Here is a 22803-nt window from a genome sequence, read left to right as displayed (position 1 = left end):
ATTCTGACGATGTCACAAAGGTCTTGACTCGTATTTCAATGCGATACTCACTCCTAACTGGACTTGACACGGGGAGCAACATCCGGCAGGATGAGACTGGCTGCTCAACTATTTGTCTTAGCTCTCCAGTCCTCATGTCATGTTAATTAATGCTGCTTCCTGCACGATTATGCCGCCAATTCTAGCTCGTCGCATATATAGACATTAACATGCACGCTCTGGCCACCTCCCACGTGTTAGCTGTGCAATATCCAAGCTTTCCTGCAGTGCTGAAGCACCATAGGTTGCTCTTTCTGCTTAAACGCCTCCTGGTCACTCCCAGCAGCAAGTACTACAGCTAATGAACCTGATTGTCGGTTTACTCGGATTACTTGTGGGGGAGTAAGATGAGTCTCAGACAGTACTAAACTAGTTTCTCAGTCTAGCGATGTAGCCCACTTTTGGGGCCATAAGCCGGCTTTTTCACTAGACTGCCGGTCTCATTCTGCACCGACGAGGGCAGCTCCGGACTTCCGAATACTTTCCATAGGACGGTACAGCCCGCAGTTGAGTGTCATGTATTCCCTTCCGGAGCTTCCCTGTCAGCATCAGAACCTTAATCTCGTTTCACAGCGGCTTTCTTCAAGAGGCAAGCTTATAGTACGACATTATTTTCCATCATCGCAATTCTATTGTGTATGAGTCTTTACCGTCTAGGGAGATGGAGAGTCTTATCTGTGGACCGAGCCACGATATGCAACCTCTTACATATACAACTTTTGGCTCCGTCGATTGTGAATCTTTTTCGCCCTAACCGTTGTGTCTCAAGGATAGATGTCTGTTTATTCTATATAGGCCTAGACAGCACGGAGGCAAGTATGTATATACACATATCCTTTCCTACGTCAATATCAGGCATATCAGACTAACTTCGTTACAGGGTGCTTCTTATGGGCATTGCGACATTGGTACCATGCAGCAGTATCCCATGCTACCAATGGTATTTTCTAGGCACAGGAAAAAGGCCAATATCACATTGGCCTCCAGGAAAATTCCCTAACTTCGCCACCACACTCAACCGGAGTTCTTCGCTCATACTTGAGCAGGAAATTTTTCACTTACTCGCAGTTAATCCAGAGCCGACATGCTCATATCTTCGCCCCGGACCGCACGATAAGCATCGTGATACTAAATGGACTTTCACACGGAGTACCCATCCACTCCATGGGTAGCGGATCATTGATTTTCATCAACATCAACATGAGCTGCATCTCTGAAGGCGTTGCAGCAGATTCATGCGAAGAGCTCCGTCATTAGTCACGATGGTAACTGATACATCGCCAAACCAATGCTACATAGGAAACATCCACATCCGCAGCTTCATATGTGCGACACAGAACTGGCTCTGTCGGTCGGAGTGTAGCTTGATAAAGGATGCACCGGAACGGCGGCGACATGAACCAATTTTCCCAGGATGGCATACTCCATCTTCAGCTTCACACTGTAAAACATCGCTTTCAGGGATACGTGGAGGCGAAAGAAGCCGGCATATTGCATGCCCACTACCACCGCGTCCATACTAATCATAACGAAATTGATAACCAGGAGATGGATCAGGATGCCTTTATAATGGCCCCGGGGCAGAAGTTTCAGCATTTCGACTGCGGCCCACGCATAAATGACCGATAGGACGATCTCTTGCACCGAGAAGGCCACTAGTTGAATCCGTTCGAAGATATCAAAGGCCGGATTGAACTGGTCTTGGTGGTTGGAATGAGCGCCGAACTCAAGGACCGATGCCGGGACATGAAACAGAATGGCGTCCACCATGATCATGATCAGTGTCCATCTCAGTATCTTGCGACTGTGGACGACGAGATGCAGGCGAGACCAGAGGACCATGGATTGGCCGGTGACCATGCCCCACCAGCCTACAACCTCGAGTGCGACCGAGAAATAACTGGGGAAGATTTTAAAAATGAGCAGCGCATAGCCCAGTGCAAAGGGAATGATGCTGACAGAGGCTATGATCAGGCTCCAAAAATAGCATCCCGCATATCGTTTAAAGGTTGTGAAACACAGGACGACAAGTTCGATAGAATTACACCATGCGATGGCGATGAACGTCGCCACGACACATTCCAGAGCAATCTCGCGACTGGACTCGCCGCGAAAGGGATCATAGTGACTGGTCTTTGAACTGACAGACATCAGGGCATGATGCTCACTGCCGGGAAACCCCTGTTAGACCGCTACCGACATACAGCGACAGCAAGAGCCATCGACGAGCACGATGGAAAATTTGAGACAAAAGATTTTGTTCTCCGGACTTAAGCTGAAGCTCCGAAATGAACGCGTCTGTCTTGGCGTCCGACTAAACTTGGCCCCTGAAATTTGAATTTAAATGATACGACCTGACTAGGGTCCGGCTAGGACTGCGGCTGTCATCGGAAGGATTCGAAAGGGCAGAGACTTCCTTTCCTTTCCTTTGACTTTTTGACAGCTTGGCAAAAGGTTGCATGCTTCCTCCGTACTGCAGGCACGTTCGGCCACTCCATGGGGAGGACGCAGACTGGATCCTGGGGTCGCTGGACCAGAGAAACTGGGGATCCAGTTTAACCTTATCGGAGACTCTGGGAATACCACGTCATTTCTATCAGGAAAGGATCTTCATCCTGTTGCCACCGTGCTCAAATTTGACCCATGGCACGTAAATTCTATCACTCATTGACATAGAAGATGGCCGTTTCAAGGAGGATCTTGCCAAGACATGGTGGGTGTCCTGGTGGTGAACTACCTGTATCTACTTGTTGGTATAGCAGAATGGTTACCGTGCTTGTGCGTATGGTGTGGCTGCTTGATGCCAGTACATATATCAGAGGACACCGAGGCCCATAGGCGAAGGGGTATAAAAGAAACAATGCAAGATAAACATTATGTATTCTTGAAGCCTCAGCTAGCTATGCACCCATGGATTAGTCCAATCCTAAGGGAATATCTATTTAATCGCCAATTAATGAACAACAGTCGATTCCACTGTCCAGGTTGTGAATCGAGGCGCCCCCTGAAGATCCGGTGATTCAATAGCAACCCGTTTCTCCGACTTGCCAGAATACTCTTCGAACATCTCGTCCACGGTCGTGTTCTTATTCCATGACGACGAATCCCCAAATCGATCTGCAACCACGCCCGCGAGGCTCATTCGGGCTTGGATATCAGGGATTTTATGTCGAACAGCCACCATGGCGAGGACAGCGAAAATCAAACCACAGAGCACATATAGGAAACAGACTGCGACCAAGGTGATGAGCGGAGCTTTTGGGAGCCGCGCCACGAGGAATGACTCTCGATCCTGTGCCGCGAGTGCTGGTCGTGCATCGACCGCGTCGGCTCCTAGAGCGATAGTGACTTTACTAAAGGCCTCGGCGATCTTGTCGACAAATACCTGCGCCGAGCCACTCAAAATGGCTGCTCCCGCCGTCTGCTCGATCGTGGGATACCAGTTGTTCAGGTGGGAAATGCTCGTTTGCCAGACGTTGCTGGCAGAGGTGTTGCTAATAGTCGGCACAAAACGAGTGATGGAGTTGTTCACTCGATCGTACTCAATGTCGTAGATTGTCGTGTTACAACCCAAAATGAACGCATATGGACCGTGAAGACTCTTGACAAACTCGGTTGAGTTCGGCGCATCCCCGCCGGCTAGACTCATGATGTCGGCCGCCGCAAAGTAGTATGGGTTGCCCACACCCTTGTTGTACATACTCTGGCTCATGTCTTCGGCCATGCTATCGTTGGTGAAGAATGCCGTTTTCAAGCCACTCTGAGTGAAACTTCCAGCGAAATCACTGGAGCAGTTGTAAGTGACGATTGAAGCGTTGTTTTGCAATTTACACTTGGTCGATATCAGTTCACATTGTGTTCGCGCTCCGTAGGTCTTCGCGGTATAGTCTCGGTTGGACAGTGATGCCCCTTCCGGTGCTTGCAGGAAGGTGTACTTGTTCGCCTGGGGGTCGGTATATGTCGAGACGGTCGCCTGGTCGGACATGTCGTTCAGCACCCCGAGTGAGGTCGTTCCGTTTCTCAGGAAGCTGCCGGTAACCGCTAGTGAAACACTACATAAGATCTGCTCTCCGCGCTGCGCTGCCACCGAGTTGTTGCTCGTCAAACATTCGGGTATAAGTCCAAAACCATAGTTTGTCTGGTTCGTGACCGGCACAACTTGAGTGAATTCCACGGTGGTGGTGGTAAGATGCAGCCAGGTGTCTCCTAGGGCAACGAGCAGCCTCTCCGGGTGTCAGTACATCTCCAGCAACCTTCAGCAGGTGAGAAGGACTTACCCAAGCAGAGTTGCGAGTAATGCAATCGATGAAGCAGCGGTCAAGGGAGGTGTCAGCGGTGCACGCTTCTTTCTCCATGAAACGAGATAGACGATCCAACTCCAGATCGCACCAAGAGTGCTTCCATCCAGAAACTTCAAGGTCAGTGCCAACTGATATGGGGTTGGCAGGCGAGTCACACGAGAACTCTGGATATCCTGGAAGAATCGGCGTGCTATGGGAAACGAGGCGAGGGTTAACATGAACCCAGACAGCATCGTCGCCACAGAGCTCGCCCAGGAAGCTAAAAACAGGAGGATACTGGAATTCATATTGACAAAAAGCGCGCTGCCTTCATCCTTCGCATCCGAGGTGCGGAGGCTCTCGAACGGAGCATCTCCATGGCTCACACGATACTTGAATACTAGCACCAGGAATGCCACCGTTAATGCGAGGATGGGGATCGTGACCACAAAAGAACTCCAGGTAATTAACACCGCATGGTTTGTATGCCTTGAAGACGAAGCACCATCGTCACTTGGGGAACTGCCTAATGGAATCGAAGCGCCCTCGATCGGCGTCTTGCGTTCTGTTTTCGCCATGGAAAGGTGAATAGCTCAGTGGAGGTGTAGATGAGGGAAGTGTATACGCGGACGAAGGTATGATCCCGGGGCCCCATCTTGAATTTATTGCAAGAGCCCAGCGAGCCCAACGTCTCGACGCGTGAGCAAAAGGGTAAAGAAAAAGGATCCTAGCGCTTGTTGTTGTGTTGGTCATTTTTGAGGCTGACGTGGGGGCCAAAGCGGTATCTTGACTTTATTTGAGGCTATGTTGGTTATAAATTCGTATTGATGGATTCCTCACACCTTAATCCAAAGCGTATTGACTCCGCCACGCCAGTAAAATTAGTTTATTGCATTCCTAGGCTCGCTTAGCACTGTACGTCTGAAACCTTGAAGATTACAGCCCAACAAGGGACTCTGAAGAGTCGGAAATCACAACCCTAAGTGGTGGGAAGAATCCTAACGCGCCCCACGGCCCCAGTCTGCTTTTTCGACGCTTACGCTTCAGCCAATAACAACTCCTGGTCATGGAGCTAATGTATTATTAGGTCAAGCTTTAATAGGCTTAAAAAGGCTTCAAGGCAGAATGGTAATTTCCCATGTGCTGCATGACTGGAAGAGAAAATGTCCTAGCGTAGTGAGAGACTATGATTCAGGCCAAAACAGAATTATTCCACCACCTCAAACTTCACGGATTTATCAGTCCCAAAGGTGTCCTTCCAACTATCCCATAGCCTCTCTAACTCTCTCATGTATTGCTGGTGTAACTGATCGATATATTTCTCATCGGGGTCCCATCGTTGTTGAGTGACAGGGATGGGATTGCCCACGACCACATTCAACGGCTTACGATAAGGGCAGAAGATGTTAAACCGGCCAATGGAGAATGCCACTTTGTGGCCAACAAACCATTCCCACACCCGCGCAGCGATGCTGAGCACAGATCTGGATGTGACGTCCACGCGGTCGAAGATCTCGTTCTCCCCAAAGGCGACCACCGGCACGATGTCGGCGCCAGTTTCCACGGCGACTCGGATAAAACCCTTGCGGATTTTGATCACGACCTCCATGGTGCCCGGTCGAGCGACGTTGTATTCACGACTCCCTCCCACAGTAATGGTAATGGCACGGCCCATTCCCCGACCGTCATGACCTCCCCGTGTTAGATGCCTGATGCATGATTTTCGGGAGACGCCGCTGAGCCCAGCAGATAGAAGATATTCTCGAAGCAGTGGTTGGTAGAACACACTATCCTTCATCAAAAGGGTATTGGTAATCCCGGGGAAGAGTTGGGAGAATCCGGCCACGTCTGCGGCGAATGCGCCCACAGCTCCTCGAATAGCGACACCATGGGGATGGTAGCCGAAGATATACTTCTTTTGCGGTGAAAGAGATGCCGAACGATAGAGTCGCAGGAGAAAGTAGGATGCATATGTCTTCCAGATCCATGAAGTCCGGAAGCTATCGTTCCGCAGAGAAAGTGTCCCCTTTTCGTGTGCTTTAGCAATATACTTGATATAGATGAGGTAAACCAGAACCAGGAATCGCAAACGAGGCACCAGTAGAAGTGAATATCCAAGCAAAGGTAGGATGGACCAAGTGTTACAAAGTGCAGTCATCAGCACTGCCTCTGCAAGGTCATTGAGAAAGGGCCTATCGCTCATGGGTCAGTTACAACCGGAATGGACAGCAATGGTGTTACGGTTAGGGAGATGTACTTAGCTGTTGGCTTGACTTCCGGCGGAGGCAACTGAACCGACTGGAGAGTCATTCCTGAACGGTTTCGGATTTCACTGAGCTGACATTGAGAATCACCGATCTTCATATCCGGAATGTGCATGGCCATCAAGTCCGGGTTGCGCGCCAGCTCGACAATCTTTTCCGCAGCTGCCACACGTCCTTCTTTCTTCTGACATAGTTTGGCAAGGTCAAGAGCTTTTTCTTTATATGAGCGATCGCTCATGACCTTCAAGAGTGCTTTACTTAACTCTCGATCATTGATATTCGGAGCTCGGGTTTTGTTGCCGTACACCCCAATTCCAAGCCACTCCGCTCGCGCAGCGTTCTCATAGCAATCCTGCCAGGCTGGTAGAACCACATGGGGGACGCCATTCCTATACCTGTCAGCTGCTACCGTGTCTGATAAGTAAGTGAAGGAGGACTCACTGGATAGCCTCGTACCACGAGTTCGCTCCACCGTGGTGAACGGAGCAGACAATCTGCCCCGTTTGAAGCATGGCCATGGGCTCAACGGAGAACCATGGATGGATCCGAACGCGATCGGTTTCAGTCTCCTGTCTCAGCGGCTCGATGGACCGGCTGTATACATCATTCTCATCATGCGGGTGTTTAGGAAGCTTCCACAGAATCTGGATCTTCTCCCCTTTCCAAGCATCTATGAAGAGCTTGAGGCCTGACGCAATATTCTCGGCAACCTTAGGGTCGGGCGCATAGAGCGTCCCAAGATTGACCAAGATAGTCGGCGCTCTCTGCAGCCAACTTGCCAATTCGGGGTCCTGTTTATGAACCGAAGCCGTGGGGAGTAAAATCGGTCCACAAGGAAGAATATTATCGGGCACATCCATAGGCCAGTCCAGCTCTTTTAACGCTGGGGAAAGATGGAACCGATCGGGCCTCCAGGCATCAGCAAACGGAAACCGACCGTGGATCTTGTGCCGAATCCTCCACTCGCGAATCTCACGTCGCCGCCCACTTCCATGGTACATCTTAGCTGTTTTGACCACAGCAAGAGCGTTGAGTGGAACTAAATGCCATGGAAGAGGGTATGGAAATCCTGTTCCCGGCCTGGTTGGTAGTCAGTGGCTGCAGCTTCTGGGGTATTAAGGGCATTACTCACAAGGGATATTTCCACAACGCAGCGGATTGTGACTGCAATCCAAGAACAATATGAGTGAGCGACGTAGTATTGATCAAAATCGCCGTGTACCCCGTGTTATACGCAGCATCTCTGCCTTGTAGGAAGAAGAAGTCGGCCGCGATGACTGACGGCTGAACGGTCTTGATGATCTCCACGCAGCAGTTGTAGATATCTACGTATTCCTCTTCCGTCCAACCCCAGATGTCTTCGCACAGAGACTGGAACCCAAGTACCGCTCCATGGTACCCAGGAGGATGGAAAGCGCCTCGCTTCCCAGTGCGGATAAAGACATCTGTATTTGAAGGTCCTCTAATAGGATGGAAGTGAATCCGCGACCGGAATGAACCATCATACGCGGAGGCATTGTCAGCCAAGAGCTTATCAATGCGTCGCTCAAGGGCAGGGAAAGAGCCAATATGCACATCCACATCTCCTCGCACCAGCAGCTCGTGCGTGATCGCCAGAATAATGTTTGTTTGGCCATGCTCGCTATTTGCGAGAAACAGCACACTTGTGCGCTGATTACTAGCCATCATGAGGGAAAGACAACGAGTGTAGAAGGTAAGTCAGGGTTTCCAGATAATACATGAGGAATCAACCCCGGGTTACAGGAGAGAAGACATACGACCCTGAGACAGATGATCATATATAATAAATTCTTAACACATACAGGGGAAATCCAAAACGTTGTTTGAGATTAGGGTTGATTGCCAAGTCCCAGGTCGAATTGACTCAAAACTAAGGTCAGGGCTACTTGACGTCGATCGCTATGTCCGGAACACCAAATTTGGGCCCTAAACTTCCTTCTGGTTTCTGAGTCCACCAGCCCAAACATCGGGATTCCCTGCCAAGAATCAAGCTTGAACTAGATCTTTCTGGTGAGACTCAGTCCCTTGGAACATAGTATGATTTCAAATCGTATGATGATCCTCGAGTTGATTCGAGCGCATCTAGCTAAACTTTATCAGCCTAGGGGCAACAAGTTAATCACAAAAGAAAAGCAAAAACTTGAAAAAATAAAATAAAAAAAAAATAAAAAAAAAAAAAAAGACCAGCTCGTATAGATCGTAAAGCTAATTAACCGGCTCTGGGTACTGGGGATTTGTATATTGTTGTGGGATAGATAAGGACGCTATATCACCTTCACGTAGGTCCCATGTTCTCCAAGTCTTCCGACCAAGTCTCTCGTTCGCGCAAAGGCTAGTAGTAGCTTGTGCATATCAAATATCCTACAATTTCACTCGTTGGCTAGAGACCTCAAAATGGTGTTTGTTGCTTTGTATCTGCCTTCTGGGCAAATGCCCGAGGGCTACTCCCCTGCGATGATATCCTACCCGACCCTGGTGGTCGTGCTTGTATGTTGAGGTCCATGAATTCGTGACAACTGTCTACAGTGTGACTGACTTGTGTAGTTCATTTTTCTCGTTATTCTCTTTGTGCAGGTCCAGCCAAAGGGGCCAACCATCAAGGGCGTTCAGGGGCCCTTCCTTGATATTTTCTGCTGCGGTGTATGTCACCTTCCCAGAGCAAATGAGGGAATCCGAAGGATTTGATGCTAATATATACAGATCGCAACCAAGTTAGCTTTCATATCGGGACGGAGTGCACATCATTTCCATGCACTGCATGAGTCGTATGGTAAGAGACAGGGCTATGCGGCCTTCGACTCCACGCTAATTGCTTTACAGGTAAAATTGCTCGATTCGCCCCCGGCCAAGCGACGACAAACACGATCAAAGCTTTGCGTAACATCTACGGCTCTGGTACTGGCAAGGGCTCTGCATTTCTCAAAACCGGCTTCTACAAGAGTATCTCACGGCGCAATATCTTCACAGCCTCTGATCCCATCTATCATTCGTCTGTCCGTAAGCTCTTTGGTCCTTCAATGACACCAGGGAGTATGGAAGCACATGCTGGAGTGGTTCGTGAATGTACCCTGCGGCTTCACGACGTGATTAACTCGAGATTGGAGAGTAAGACCATTCTATCTCTCAATGAGCTTCTCTACTGCCACTCCGTTGATACGGTTTCTGAGGTCCTACTTGGAAAGCCCCTTGGCTGCTTGAAGCGAGGAAAGCCGTACTTTTGGACCGCCCAGTTGCCTCGCATCTTCTACTGGGCCACCATCAGAGATCAGTTCGATGGATCAGGAGTCCCAACGGTGATGAAATGGCTTCTGCGCCGTTTTCTACGCAAAGGTATTCGTCTTCGTAGCGAAGAAGCCCGCATGCGGCTGATCCATGAGTAAGTGCCCCCACACTACCGGTCTGTCCCCGTATGTCTTACACTATGACAGACAATTGAAAGCGTCCCACACCCGCCGCGATATAATGGTCGAAGTAATGGAGAGAGCGGAGACCAGTGGCTTGCCGGAGTCTGAGATTGCAGAAAACTTCTCAGCCATCATGTTGGCAGGATTTCACACCACACAAAACGCATTGTGTGCCGTTATCTTCTTCGTTTTGACCCACCCCGAATCCCACGCCAAGTTGGTCCGTGAATTGCAGGGCGCCTTCCATTCGGCAGAAGACATCTCAGGAGACGTTGTTCAACAGCTGCCGTACCTCAATGCCGTCATCACAGAGGCTTTGAGACTCTACCCTCCTGTGCCACTAGGGGGCCCGCGAGTTTCACCTGGAGCCTATGTGGATGGGGTCTACATCCCGGCCGGGGTAAGTTTTCTGACAGATCGCTGTACTGGTGTGGACCCGACTAACGCCCGGCGGGATTTAATTTATCACAGACGGAGATCTGCACATCACTGTTCGCGCTGCATCACAACCCTGAATACTTCAACGAACCTTATGAGTTTATTCCCGAGCGATGGACAGAGCACGGGTCCAGGGACAAAAAGGAGGCTGTCCAGCCGTTCCTGGTGGGTAGTCGGGCCTGCATCGCAAAATACTTTGCCAAGCAGATGATGCAAATAACCCTAGCTGGTTTCTTTTTGGACTATGAAGCTGAATACGTGGGAACGGTCAAGGACTGGCAGCGAGAGAGTCGCTGCTATGCTTTCTGGGAATTGCCGGACCTGAAGGTGAAACTTCATCAACGACGGCAGGCCTAAGTTTCGAATGTTTCGCCCTGTTTCTCTCTCTTTCTATTTTCGTCTTTCGATCTGTCATATCTTAACCGTATATCCTGACTCTGTTATATCTCCTTGGCGTTTCTGTTATGTTTGTCATGGGTCCAGGCTTATGCCTAATGTTTTGTTGTAAAGTCAAATATATTGTATACCCAGGAGAGTGCTTCCGTTAGGGCAGTCGAAGTCCCATGATTGCTATTCTCACTTCCATACATTGTCCAATTTCCTAGTACACGGCACTTGTTCCCACTGATAAGATTAAATTGTGATTAATGTTTCGCGCCAGTTTAATTGGAAAAGCTTAAAGGGAACTAAGTCAAACGCCCTATATTTCAGACCTCGGACGGCAGGAATGGACGTTCTCTAATACCGAACCCAAATTTGAGACATGGCTGTTGAGCTTCCCAACACACTCAAACAGTCTCAAATTCCAGCACTGGTGTATTCTCCGAGCCGAAATGACTATACTTGTTTACCCTGGAATTGAGTTCATTTCCCTTAATACCAAGCAGGTTATACTACCGGTTCCTGTCGATCATAGCCCCAACGCCCGACGTTTCTACCGAGGGTGATCTGTGCATGCTCTGAAACATGGGAGCGCACGATGGCATATAATACCGAATAATGGGCCCCACGTTGCTCACGGAAGGTACTTGTAGGGCGATGAAACACCGGACGCTCCACGTGCCAGTTCACATACCTAAATTCTGGCTTTCGAACAAGAAAATTGGTGGCATGTCTTACCTATACGAGAATCCGAAGGGGTTACGGTGGCAAGGAAGGAAAATCGCAATCTATCTGACGAACCCAAGATTAAGACACTGTTCACCTGAGGATACCCCGTAGCTTGCCATCCCATATCGGGACTTGAACCCCATTCAGGGCTCACCCGGGGGATGATGTGATGAGATAGCCCGACAGACAATGTCAGGAATTGCACTCTGACCCTGGACCCCTTACTATCCCAATTCAGGAAAGCTTTTGCAAGATTGGCTGTCGATTGGTAATAGTGGTGGGGTGGCTAAGAAGTGCGTGTGTGAGTGGAAGACGCGGGGAGGACTGCAAAAAGCCCTAGAGGCTGCTGCATTACCTTAAGGTTTCTTGACACGCTCGCAAAGCAACCGCGTAACGATCGCTTGCGCTGGTAGTACGTTTGATGTTGGAAATGAAATGGCCGCCTGGCATTTCATCAGATGTGAAGATTGGGAGCCATTCGCACCATGAAGTCCGACAAGGATATACTGATGAAGCCGCTCCCAAAGGTGGAGTCCATGCACTCATCTCGCTATCAGAGCATTACCACTGACCCATTAATCTAAGCAGTCTCCTGGGACGGGCAGTACGACTACGGGTCACTCTGTCTCGCACGCTGAAGAGGTCCTCGATCGACAGCTCCATACGCCGGTGTCGCAAATCGGCTTTTTTGGTATCTATCGATATGCGACTCGATGGGATGTCGCCATTCTCTTCGGCAGTGCGCTTGCTGCGATCGCAGGCGGTGCAGCACTACCTCTCTTCACGGTAAGTGCTACCTCGATTTAAAGTAATCGCTGGCTTCTAAGCACAAAGACTAAGTAGTTATGACAGGTCCTCTTCGGCAGGTTGACGTCGACCTTTCAAGACATCGCTACCCATCGGATTACTTACGATCACTTCCATCACGAGCTGACCGAGAATGTGGTCTACTTCATATACTTGGGTGCTGCTGAGTTCGTCGCGATTTATCTAGCGACCGTCGGCTTCATTTATACCGGCGACCATGTCGTACAGCAGATTCGGGTGGAATACTTCCAGGCTATCTTAAGGCAGAATATTGCCTTCTTCGACACTCTTGGTGCTGGGGAGATCACAACGAGGATCACCGCCGATACGAACCTGATTCAAGACGGTATCTCCGAAAAGGTCGGCCTAGCCTTGACCGGGCTTTCGACGTTCGTGACGGCGTTCATCATCGCCTATATAAAGAACTGGAAGCTGGCACTAATCTGTAGTGCCAGCCTGCTCGCATTGCTGTTGACCATGGGTGGTTGCTCCACCCTCATGCTCATTTTTAGCAAGAAAGCATTGGAATACCAGGGTCGTGGCGCCAGTATGGCCGAGGACATCCTTGACTCCATCCGGACCGTCGCAGCGTTTAATGCTCAGGAAACACTGGCGCGGAAGTACGAATCGCATCTCAAGGATGCCGAAGGGCCCGGAATGAAGTCAAAAGTGATCTTCGCCATCATGGTGGGAGCATTACTATGCATCATGTATCTCAACTATGGACTTGGCTTCTGGATGGGGTCTCGCTTCCTCGTCGAAGGAATCAGTAACATCAAAGCCGGGGATGTGCTGACCATCATGATGGCCATCATCCTAGGTTCCTATAATCTGGGCAATGTGGCCCCCAATGGACAAGCGCTGTCGAACGCTGTGGCGGCAGCATCAAAGCTGTATAGCACCATTGACCGTCAATCCCCTTTAGATGCGTTGTCCGATCAGGGCAAGACGCTGGAGTTTGTCCGAGGAAATATTGTACTCCAGAACATCAGGCACGTTTATCCCTCGCGACCCGAGGTCACTGTTGCCCATGACCTGAGTTGCTATATTCCTGCCGGTAAGACGACTGCCTTCGTGGGTCCCTCAGGGTCCGGCAAAAGTACCATCATCAGCTTGCTTGAGCGGTTTTATGACCCAGTCGCGGGGACCATTATGCTCGACGGCCACGATATCCAGACATTGAATCTCCGATGGCTGCGACAGCAAATGTCGCTCGTGTCGCAAGAGCCGAGACTCTTCGCCACCACCATCGCGGAGAATATCCGTTATGGTATCATTGGCTCTCGATTCGAAAAGGAATCGACGTACGAGATCCGAAAGCGAGTCGAAGCAGCAGCTCGAATGGCAAATGCGCACGACTTCATCATGGCGCTTCCGAATGGTTATGATACAAATATCGAGAGCTTCTCGCTTTCTGGGGGCCAGAAGCAGCGCATCGCTATTGCCAGAGCTATCATAAAAGACCCTAAGATCCTGCTCTTAGACGAAGCAACATCCGCCTTGGACACGAAATCCGAAAAGCTCGTTCAGGCAGCGCTTGACAAGGCTTCTAAGGGTAGAACGACTATTGTCATCGCTCATCGGCTGTCCACAATCCAGAAGGCATACAACATCATTGTTCTTGCCAATGGACAGATTGTTGAGCAAGGGCCGCATGAGCATTTGATGGATCGACGGGGGATCTATTGTGACATGGTGGAAGCGCAGCAGATTAAGAAACGGTACTCGAGATACTCCAAGAGATATTCCCAGCTATTGACGAACTTGTCCCCTAAGCATAACCCAATGACCTTCTTCTTCGACAAAGATTACCCGGGCGATGACGAGTCCGATATTTACAGCATCCTCAGTGATGACGCATCCGATATTGGATTGCACACTGGGGAGAAACAAAGACCAGTGTCGAGAATGTCACTATCTCATCTCATGCAGCCGGTCAAGGAAGAGGCATATTCTTTCTGGACTTTGTTCAAGTTCCTTGCCTCGTTCAACCGTCCCGAGTGGCCGTTTTTATTACTAGGGCTCTGCGCATCTATACTGGCAGGGGGGATCCAACCATCGCAGGCTGTGCTGTTTGCGAAGGCTGTCAGCACCCTCAGCCTGCCCCCCTTTGAATATCCGAAGCTCCGGCACGATGCCAACTTCTGGTGCCTCATGTTTCTCATGATTGGCATTGTGTCGCTTGTGTTGTATAGTGTGCAAGGAACCTTGTTTGCATATAGTTCCGAAAAGATGGTCTACCGGGCCCGCAGTCAAGCATTCCGGGTGATGCTGCACCAGGATATCTCTTTCTTCGATCAACAGGAAAACACGACAGGCGCATTAACAGCCACTCTGAGCGCGGGGACCAAAGAACTAACTGGCATTAGTGGCGTCACATTGGGGACTATCTTGATTGTCTCTGTCAATCTTGTGGCTTCCTTGGGGGTAGCCCTTGTAATAGGCTGGAAGTTGGCACTGGTGTGCATCTCCGCGGTTCCAGCCCTGCTGATGTGTGGATTTGTTCGCGTTTGGATGTTGGAGCGGTTCCAACGAAGGGCCAAGAAAGCATATCAAGAATCAGCTAGTTCTGCTTGTGAGGCAGCCTCTGCCATCCGTACGGTCGTTTCTTTGACCATGGAGACGGAGGCTTTGCAATCCTATCAAGCACAGCTCCGTCGGCAGCTGAAGAGTGATATACTCCCCATTGTGAAATCGTCCTTACTCTACGCCAGCTCACAGGCGTTGCCTTTCTTCTGCATGGCGTTGGGGTTCTGGTATGGCGGGTCTCTACTTGGTCATGGAGAGTATTCCCTGTTTCAATTTTACGTGTGCTTCAGTGAGGTGATCTTTGGGGCCCAAGCCGCTGGAACGGTTTTCTCTCATGCCCCGGATATGGGAAAGGCGAAGCACGCTGCCCGTGAGTTCAAACGTCTGTTCAGCAGCGACACAATGCATGCTTCTCGGAGCAAAGGAGTTCCGGTTACGTCCATGCGAGGACTGGTGGAGTTCCGCGATGTCTCCTTTCGATATCCCAGTCGCTTGGAACAACCAATCCTTCGCCACTTGAACCTGACCATCAAGCCAGGGCAATTTGTTGCACTAGTGGGTGCGAGTGGAAGCGGCAAGAGCACTACCATTGCGTTGCTGGAGAGATTCTATGATCCCCTCAAAGGTGGTGTTTACGTAGATGGAAAGAATATTATCACTCTCGAGATGTCTTCCTATCGCAGTCACTTGGCTCTCATTAGCCAAGAACCGACTTTGTTCCAAGGGACCATCCGAGAGAACATCCTGCTAGGGAGCAACACACCTCATGTCACAGATGATTTTCTTGTTAAAGCCTGCAAGGATGCAAACATATACGATTTCATATTGTCATTGCCGTGAGCCTTTCCACACCATGCCTTTTGGTACAGAGACGGAGATATACTAACAGTTTGCAGGCAAGGCTTCAACACCATTGTTGGCAATAAGGGAGGCATGCTCTCCGGTGGCCAGAAACAGCGCATTGCCATCGCTCGGGCCCTCATTCGGAATCCAAAAATCCTCCTGTTGGACGAGGCTACGTCCGCGCTAGATTCTGAGTCGGAAAAGGTGGTCCAGGCAGCATTGGATGCCGCCGCGCGGGGACGCACAACGATCGCAGTTGCTCACCGGCTGAGCACTATCCAGCGCGCAGACTTGATATATGTGCTAGATCAGGGGGAGGTCGTTGAATCAGGTACGCACCGGGAACTCCTCCGGAAGAAGGGACGCTACTACGAACTCGTCCATCTACAGAATCCGGATGCCACGGGTACGAAGTAGGGATATTGTGACATTATGTGTTGTATGTAATGAGTGCAGGATTCCAGATTCTTACTCATTCTTATTGATCTCTTTTGGCGGCGTCTAGGAGTTCAACCTTTTGTCCTTCATTTGGTTCCTGTGGGATAGAGTTGGTTTCTTTTGATCGACAGCAGCAAGGCATTCTTGGGAATTGTATTAGTATCGGTTTTAGCTGTTACTGTCACCTTTCATAGAATAATGATTCAATCTGGATTGTGCTTTTTCTATTAGTACAACGCGTTAGTACTTTGAACGATGATGGTTTAGAGTCCTATGTGTCTCCATGCAGCTTCCCTCATGGTACTACACTTCGTTTCTTTACACACAGAGCCTTTCTAAGCAGCTATTTCGTATTTGATACCTTGTACTATTCTTGAATATCACGTGTGAAATTGGGTGTAACAACATGGTTGTCATCGTCAAGTTCTATAGAGGCAGTCTCGGCACTTACAGCGCAAAGTTCATAGAGTCCCTTCCTCGGCCATTTGTCTCAATGCTCGGATAGTTCCTTGCACGGAGGATATGGCAATTCTCATATGTTCATCTTTAGCCTTCTTTGCCTCACTTGTCCCAGGCTCGAGATCAGCCAATTTCCATTCGTAAGTAAACGTAAGGTAAAGGTTCTGATCATGTCCAATCGATACGATGTTCTCCACTACTGATCCTCCCGGTAGTGTGAAATAAGTCTGTTATCTCATTAGACCATGACGGATAATTATTGAAATGGACACTGAGCATCTCGGCGCCTTACCCTGACTGGCGCATGTAGTTGGCATTCTTCTCTGACCCATTTTCCAGCCATGGGGGATTCGTGGAGATTGGCCGCAACATGAGCCTCCCTTACGATATAGGTTCCATCGTCCCGTTCCTCGAGAATTCGGGAATCATCTAGAGATGGAACAAAATCCTGCGGATGTCGGGCTTTCAGTTTCAGCCCGTTCCAGACTTGCTCTTGGGTAAGTACTGGTATGGAGGGATCGGAGCTATTGTTCACTGGTTCCGTGTAAGCGATATTGAGGGTGAGCATTGTCGGTGTATATGAACATAAAGACGTAGTGAGGAAGCATAGGACTGAATATAGATCAGCCTGCAAGCATTAGTAGTATTTATCACTTCTACAGGTTATAAACGGAGGCAGCAGCAACTCGGCCTCCGACAACAGCCGAATACCGAACGGGTGGAGATTGTGAGTAGTCATTAGTCAAGGGATTTGTTTTTCTGCTTGATTCAATACCTCTGGATTGGTTGGCGAGGTAAACCAGGTGTAACCTCCATTGACTAGTTGAGCGATACTGAGAATTATATCGCAAGTTTGCCCCATAACATGGTGAAGAGGCAAAAAAGGATCATAACTTGGGACAAAGTCATAATAGATCATGGACCGTGCCTCTTCTTCTAGGGCCATTCGGATGTCCCCGGAAATACTATCCAGGTCCCGTATTCTCCGACCTGCAAACGGCGAAGATGGTGCTGCCAATCCTTGGACACATAGGCACTTTACCATTCTTGTCGATTAAGCTACCGTCCAAATGATCTCTTTATAACTAATTAGTATCGTCATTCATGTCATAGGCACGTGCTCATCACCGTTTTCGATTGCATTCTTCTCCTGCTTCGCTTGTCCGTTATTTAAGCTTTAACCCCTTCGTAGCTGCACTGAGCACTCTCTCAATATCAACAGTCCACTTACATGGCTAAGAATGATATGAGGCCCTGGGAAAATGACGGGGTGCTGCTTGTCTCTTCATACTTACTTCTGTCAGCCAAGTCTTGAGCTCAAGGTTTAGGCGCTTACAGCCATACATGACCCGATGGCGTTTATTCTTTTCCTTGTTATCTTCGACGTGGCAACCAAGAAAGCCAGCGCCTCTCTCATATTCAATCATTTTGGGTCAGCATGTAGACTTTGGCGTTCGTGGATAACTCTATATTTAAGAAGTGTGTTATTCAGGGAAGCGTGTTATTCAGGGAAGCGTGTTATTCACGGCAGAGGCGATACTAAACCTTGTCCCAATATGATATAGTCCACGGAGATATGCTGCACATTAACTGGTGAAAATAAGCGATCAGACCGCCAGTGATGACATTACCATTTCTACTCAAGAGCTTCCTCTCAAGCATCTTATGAAATGACCTGATGGTGACGTGGAGACGTTGACCGATGATCTCAACCATGGTTAAGACTCGTCTTTTTGGGGACCAGCCATTGGTTCGCGTGGATCCACTACTATGCTTCTTGGATGATCAAAAACATTCATATACAGTCTTTGGTACGGTCATTGTGAGCTCAAAGGAAAGAATCTAACTTAAACGTTTCTGTCTATACTCTCTACCTTAACAATGGCAGGTTCTACCGCTGTCACACCAATTCGAACCAACACTACTCGGTATAAGGGAGAGTGTATGCTTCACCATACACTCCTCCAAAAGCCCATTGATGTAACGAACACCCATGATAGGTTGCAAATGTTGCCGGCTTTAACGTTTGGCAAGAAACCAGTGAGACAAACGGTCGATCTTCGCCAGCAGGACACTAAGACCGCTACCTTTTGGCCTTACGGGAACTCATATCGTGGCGGGCATATTCCTTCCTCCGAGTGTAAATCTGATGAATTCCTACGGTCCAAGCGCAATAGTGAAATCAAGCGAAATTTCGAGCGCTGGGTGCGCCAGCAAGCAGAATGGCGCTCAGACGCGCACGCGACATCGCATCGATCAATAAGCTCTTATATTTCAAATAGTATTCCAGGTACAGACGAGAGAACCAATCAGGTCATCCCGTTGTCCACAGTGTGTCTACCTGAACCATTTTCGCAGCGGTTCCCACGGCGCTTTGAGCTGGTCGATCCCATGGTAATCGTGCAGTTGATTTCAAACACACTGGGAAGGCTGGCGTTCTTCAACGATATGACATTCCGCACGAGATTTAACGTTACACGTTTTCACTCGAATAGAGCCCCCCAAATATCCGCCTGTGAGTACCTGAGACGCTTAACGCATCGGCTACGTCTCTCGTCTCCAATACTAGTGATGATGGTTATCTACATAAGACAACTCTGCAAAACACACCCCACGTTCGATGTATCGAGCCTTACAGCTCATAGGCTTCTTCTTAGCTGTGCCTTAGTAGCCAGCAAGAGTATAAGTGACTTTGCCTGGCCCAACCAATCATTTGCTTCCGCGGGTGGTGTTTCTGCTGCAGAAATGGCAATTTTGGAATTGGAGCTACTGAAATATCTGGAATGGGATGTTGCGCCACATCAGGAACAGCTGTCAGAGTGTTATGTTGATCTTGTCCTCGGAAGTAATGGATACTTGGCAGAGCATGAAACGACCGCAGCTGGGCCTTCTACTGTCGAGTTTGAACGTGATTGTATATAAGGATGAGTAACCAAATCTCTTCGATCATATCACAATAGTAGCTGGCCATTAGCGAGCTTCTTGCACTACGAAGAAGCCTATATGTTTCGAATACTAATAACATGCTATCTCCGACATCGTGGGTGGAACATTGCCCTTTCCGGCGAACAGAAGCATTCCCCATCTGCGGCGGGCATAATTATGCAGAACTTTAAGACAATGGGAAAATACATCAGGCGCCATCTCTGTGGCGTTATGCACATCACTACCCCGGAAGCTCAATAATGCACCGACAGATTGGTAGGTTAGTATGTGCTATGACAGTAAGGAATGGTATACAAATCCCTCTGTTCAATCATGTTTTGGTGACCAAGCACGGATGTCTTACAAATATTCAGCTTCCACGGTACAAAGGAATAAGAGACCATGATAGTTGTACTTCTTGTACTCTCTATGTGCCAAGGTATCTGTTTAAGATAGTGCATGATCAGCATGCAAGAACATCCGAGTCTCCGAGCAACCAGGATTAAGATCGTTGAGCTAGACGGCAGTCATGATAATCTTCACCCAGTAACCTATCCACAGAAGCTATGTATGGTTAATTTCCTTGACATTCTTTCTATAGGTTCTCTTGGACGCCTTACATTCCCATCCTTCCTTTTTTGATCTCCATGCACGATGATTTGACAGGAGATTAGTTCGGGGCAACATGACACGTCGGCCCACTACGATTAAGTTCAAACCGACAAAAGTTACCTAGACTCTGCCAAACTAAAGTATGTGCCCTTCCAGGCTGTCCGCGTAAGCGAGGGTCGGGCGAATGAACCACCAAGGGGTGTTATTTCCGGGTAAGGAAGGCTGATCTGCAAGCGGGACTCAAAAAGTCTTGCCATCAGTCCATGAACACAAGCGAAAAGCCTAATTCTTCAATAGCCCAGCATGTGCTAGGTTAAGATCGGATGACTCGCGCAAACAGGCAAGCGACACAGTAGCCCCAAAGCGAGATCCCCAGAGATTACGTGCATGCTTCCTAAACCTTGCCCACATCCGAAGCTTTAGATTCCTGTCGACGCAGAAGCAGCAAATGATGGCATTTCCTGGTCATTTGGATATCCTCTGCCCTTGTCAAAAGGACTTGACCACGGGTGGTTCTCTATCATCCCTTGCTTGCAGGAGCGACCAAAGCGGCGGAATGCACAGCAATATTATGGCCCTGGCATCCTTCAAGTATCCCAGAGAAAATATGCATACTTTCTGCATTATATATACCAAAGTTCTCTCAATGTGTGTAGGCAAATCCTCCTCGACCATTTTCCTCTACCTTGAGATGAGTCTGTTGCGCCCCATCTAGCAGCGCCTCTAACCACACATGGCGAAAGTCCTGGGCCTAGCATCACCATTCAAAACGCCAATTAAGGCAAAGAAGCCTTTAGACAGGGTCAATGCTGTACCTGAAGTACCAGACTCTGCATCTTCGGTACGTGGTTCATCTTCATAGCTCACTGCCATGAGCCCCTGCTTCCACTCGGCGTACACATGAAAGGTCCGGTTCTGAGCCTCTTCTAATCTGTTTCACTCTTAAAGGGTGGTGTGACAGGGACGAGAGATGTCTCAAATTCCTCCAAGGCGCCGCCTTCCGGTATCTCAGCAATTCGACCCTTGAGATCAGAAGAAAAGTTCCGCACTCCCGAGCGCCAGTGTGAGGCCTTCTATGCGCAAGAGAAACCAGAAATGTCGGGTGCAAGATGCGGAGATTGCAGTGACCCTATGCCAATCTGTCGGACAGTCCGTTCAGAAGAGACATCTCCTTTAGTCCGCAAATCCTTGAGACAACGCAAGCTCCCCGATCGCGGGCTCGTTTCCAAAGTCAAGAGAAAGCTCCAATTTTCCGTTAGCCCAAGTAAGAGACGATTCCTGGCATCGAAAAAGACCGTGAGGCGTAAGTCGTCTACCACAAGGACGACTAATTGGTGGAACATATGAACTGGCATGTCTGGCTCTTGATTGTACTTGATAGCATCTGAACCTCTACGAATAGTTAATATTTCAATGATACCCACTCTGACTGGAAAGTCCATATCCCTGAAACGTGTATTTCACAAGTGCTGGAGAGGTATATTTTTGTCTTTCAGTCCTGTCACCAATGAAAGTTCTCTCCTCTACGTACTCCATATTGTGTTTCTGGCTTGAGTAATTACTCAAGTTTCTTCCAGCTTGTGACTTGGAGGCTAACGTGAAAACGAAAGAGACGTAACCGAGGAAACAATACTCCCTCCCTTGCGGTGATAAGCAACACGAGCCATTTCTAGGACAAAGGCAGTGATATCACATTCTCCACTTGGACGTCAATCAGATATGGCACAAGGTTTGGCAATTTAGTTAGAGCTGATTCGTTCATGTCGTGCCATCCAGTCACAGTCCCGAATATCTCCCGGATCAATACTGATGTCGAAACTCAAAGCATATTCAGACGATCACCACCTCTACATTCCATACTGGGAAGGTGTCCGATCGGCATTGATACAGCCTGGAGAAAGTTTATTAGGCTTGACTTGCCCAGTGCCTGGCCTCTCAGAGCCGACATCAAGGTCAGAGCCCCTTCGGAGCCTTGTGCGCTCCAATTACGAATTATGCTAAAGGCTCGATCGAGTCTAGGGATGACTCGGACGATGCAAGGGATATACTCCGCGGAGATAGATTCCTTGTCGCGAGAATTTGAATAGCTTCAAGCATACTCAGCTTCAGCGTAGCCATTGACAAGTCAGGCATGGAATTGGTGCTGCACGCTCACATTTGCACCTAGGATAGACAGCTAGTTGGGTAGTATTGGCTATGTGCGCGTCTTTCTCGAACAAGCATAGAGACAAGTTTTCACTCCCCATGCTATGCACCATTGGTGAGCTCCGAAACCCCCGAAAGAGAGTTTATTAAGGCTGTAATTCCCGATCCTTGATGGTGAATCCCCGAAATCTTGTTCGCTAAAGGCCTCCAGGGAAAGTTCATAGTGACCCCCCTGCTTGCGGAGTTGAGTGGCGTTTTCTCAATCGAATTCGGTTCTCTAGGAAGTAATGGTGGGTAATATACATTTTTCTGTTTTATCCTAATTTAACAGCTTCCTTTCTATATGATGCCCCCACAGTTTTCTCTTACCAAAGCTTGAGCACCCATCTGAGCTCGGCAAACCCTTCCCACGTATTTCCCTCTATGTCGACCAGCAGGAACTGCTACAATCGTCTTTTGGTCAATCGATCACAAGTTACCTCTTGCTCG

General features: G+C 49.0%; 8 protein-coding genes across 8 annotated transcripts; 3 read left to right on the top strand and 5 right to left on the bottom strand.

The window, feature by feature from the left end:
* Window positions 1-1359: 1359 nt before the first annotated feature.
* Window positions 1360-2190, bottom strand: F9C07_11486 (uncharacterized protein; the record flags this gene model as incomplete). The annotated part of the gene is made up of 1 exon (XM_041286749.1): window positions 1360-2190. One exon carries the CDS (start codon window positions 2188-2190, stop codon window positions 1360-1362), a length of 831 nt encoding a protein of 276 aa, XP_041148524.1.
* An 802-nt stretch (window positions 2191-2992) lies between these two features.
* On the bottom strand, window positions 2993-4897 carry F9C07_11487 (uncharacterized protein; the record flags this gene model as incomplete). The annotated part of the gene is made up of 2 exons (XM_041293655.1): window positions 2993-4262; window positions 4317-4897. The coding sequence occupies 2 exons, from the start codon at window positions 4895-4897 to the stop codon at window positions 2993-2995; spliced, it is 1851 nt and encodes a 616-aa protein (XP_041148525.1).
* A 282-nt stretch (window positions 4898-5179) lies between these two features.
* F9C07_2286832 (diacylglycerol acyltransferase family) lies at window positions 5180-8772 on the bottom strand. The gene is made up of 4 exons (XM_071510856.1): window positions 7716-8772; window positions 7025-7663; window positions 6577-6972; window positions 5180-6511 (listed from the first exon to the last, which is right to left on the bottom strand). The coding sequence occupies exons 1-4, from the start codon at window positions 8270-8272 to the stop codon at window positions 5527-5529; spliced, it is 2577 nt and encodes an 858-aa protein (XP_071368054.1). The 5' UTR covers window positions 8273-8772; the 3' UTR covers window positions 5180-5526.
* Window positions 8773-8786: 14 nt separating this feature from the next.
* Window positions 8787-17271, top strand: F9C07_2286830 (P-loop containing nucleoside triphosphate hydrolase protein). The gene is made up of 10 exons (XM_071510855.1): window positions 8787-9091; window positions 9149-9244; window positions 9305-9374; window positions 9425-9980; window positions 10033-10408; window positions 10480-12083; window positions 12145-12342; window positions 12409-15728; window positions 15789-16859; window positions 16925-17271. The coding sequence occupies exons 6-9, from the start codon at window positions 12042-12044 to the stop codon at window positions 16150-16152; spliced, it is 3924 nt and encodes a 1307-aa protein (XP_071368052.1). The 5' UTR covers window positions 8787-9091; window positions 9149-9244; window positions 9305-9374; window positions 9425-9980; window positions 10033-10408; window positions 10480-12041; the 3' UTR covers window positions 16153-16859; window positions 16925-17271.
* F9C07_11489 (putative cytochrome P450 monooxygenase) lies at window positions 8999-10803 on the top strand (the record flags this gene model as incomplete). Its single annotated transcript, XM_071507630.1, is given in 7 exon segments — window positions 8999-9091; window positions 9102-9131; window positions 9149-9244; window positions 9305-9374; window positions 9425-9980; window positions 10033-10408; window positions 10480-10803. The coding sequence occupies 7 exon segments, from the start codon at window positions 8999-9001 to the stop codon at window positions 10801-10803; spliced, it is 1545 nt and encodes a 514-aa protein (XP_071368053.1).
* Window positions 16635-17200, bottom strand: F9C07_11491 (uncharacterized protein; the record flags this gene model as incomplete). Its single annotated transcript, XM_041293656.1, has 2 exons — window positions 16635-16859; window positions 16925-17200. 2 exons carry the CDS (start codon window positions 17198-17200, stop codon window positions 16635-16637), a joined length of 501 nt encoding a protein of 166 aa, XP_041148529.1.
* Window positions 17272-17568: 297 nt separating the features above from the next.
* Window positions 17569-18059, bottom strand: F9C07_11492 (uncharacterized protein; the record flags this gene model as incomplete). The annotated part of the gene is made up of 2 exons (XM_071507631.1): window positions 17569-17622; window positions 17928-18059. 2 exons carry the CDS (start codon window positions 18057-18059, stop codon window positions 17569-17571), a joined length of 186 nt encoding a protein of 61 aa, XP_071368051.1.
* Window positions 18060-18513: 454 nt separating this feature from the next.
* F9C07_11493 (cyclin-domain-containing protein) lies at window positions 18514-21516 on the top strand (the record flags this gene model as incomplete). Its single annotated transcript, XM_071507632.1, has 2 exons — window positions 18514-19422; window positions 21118-21516. The coding sequence occupies 2 exons, from the start codon at window positions 18514-18516 to the stop codon at window positions 21514-21516; spliced, it is 1308 nt and encodes a 435-aa protein (XP_071368050.1).
* Window positions 21517-22803: the final 1287 nt, after the last annotated feature.

The sequence above is a fragment of the Aspergillus flavus genome, chromosome 6, assembly GCF_009017415.1.
Source record: "Aspergillus flavus chromosome 6, complete sequence".
Classification (NCBI taxonomy): domain Eukaryota; kingdom Fungi; phylum Ascomycota; class Eurotiomycetes; order Eurotiales; family Aspergillaceae; genus Aspergillus; species Aspergillus flavus.
Note: the sequence above shows the minus strand (reverse complement) of the source record. Positions and strands in the feature narration are given on the sequence as shown.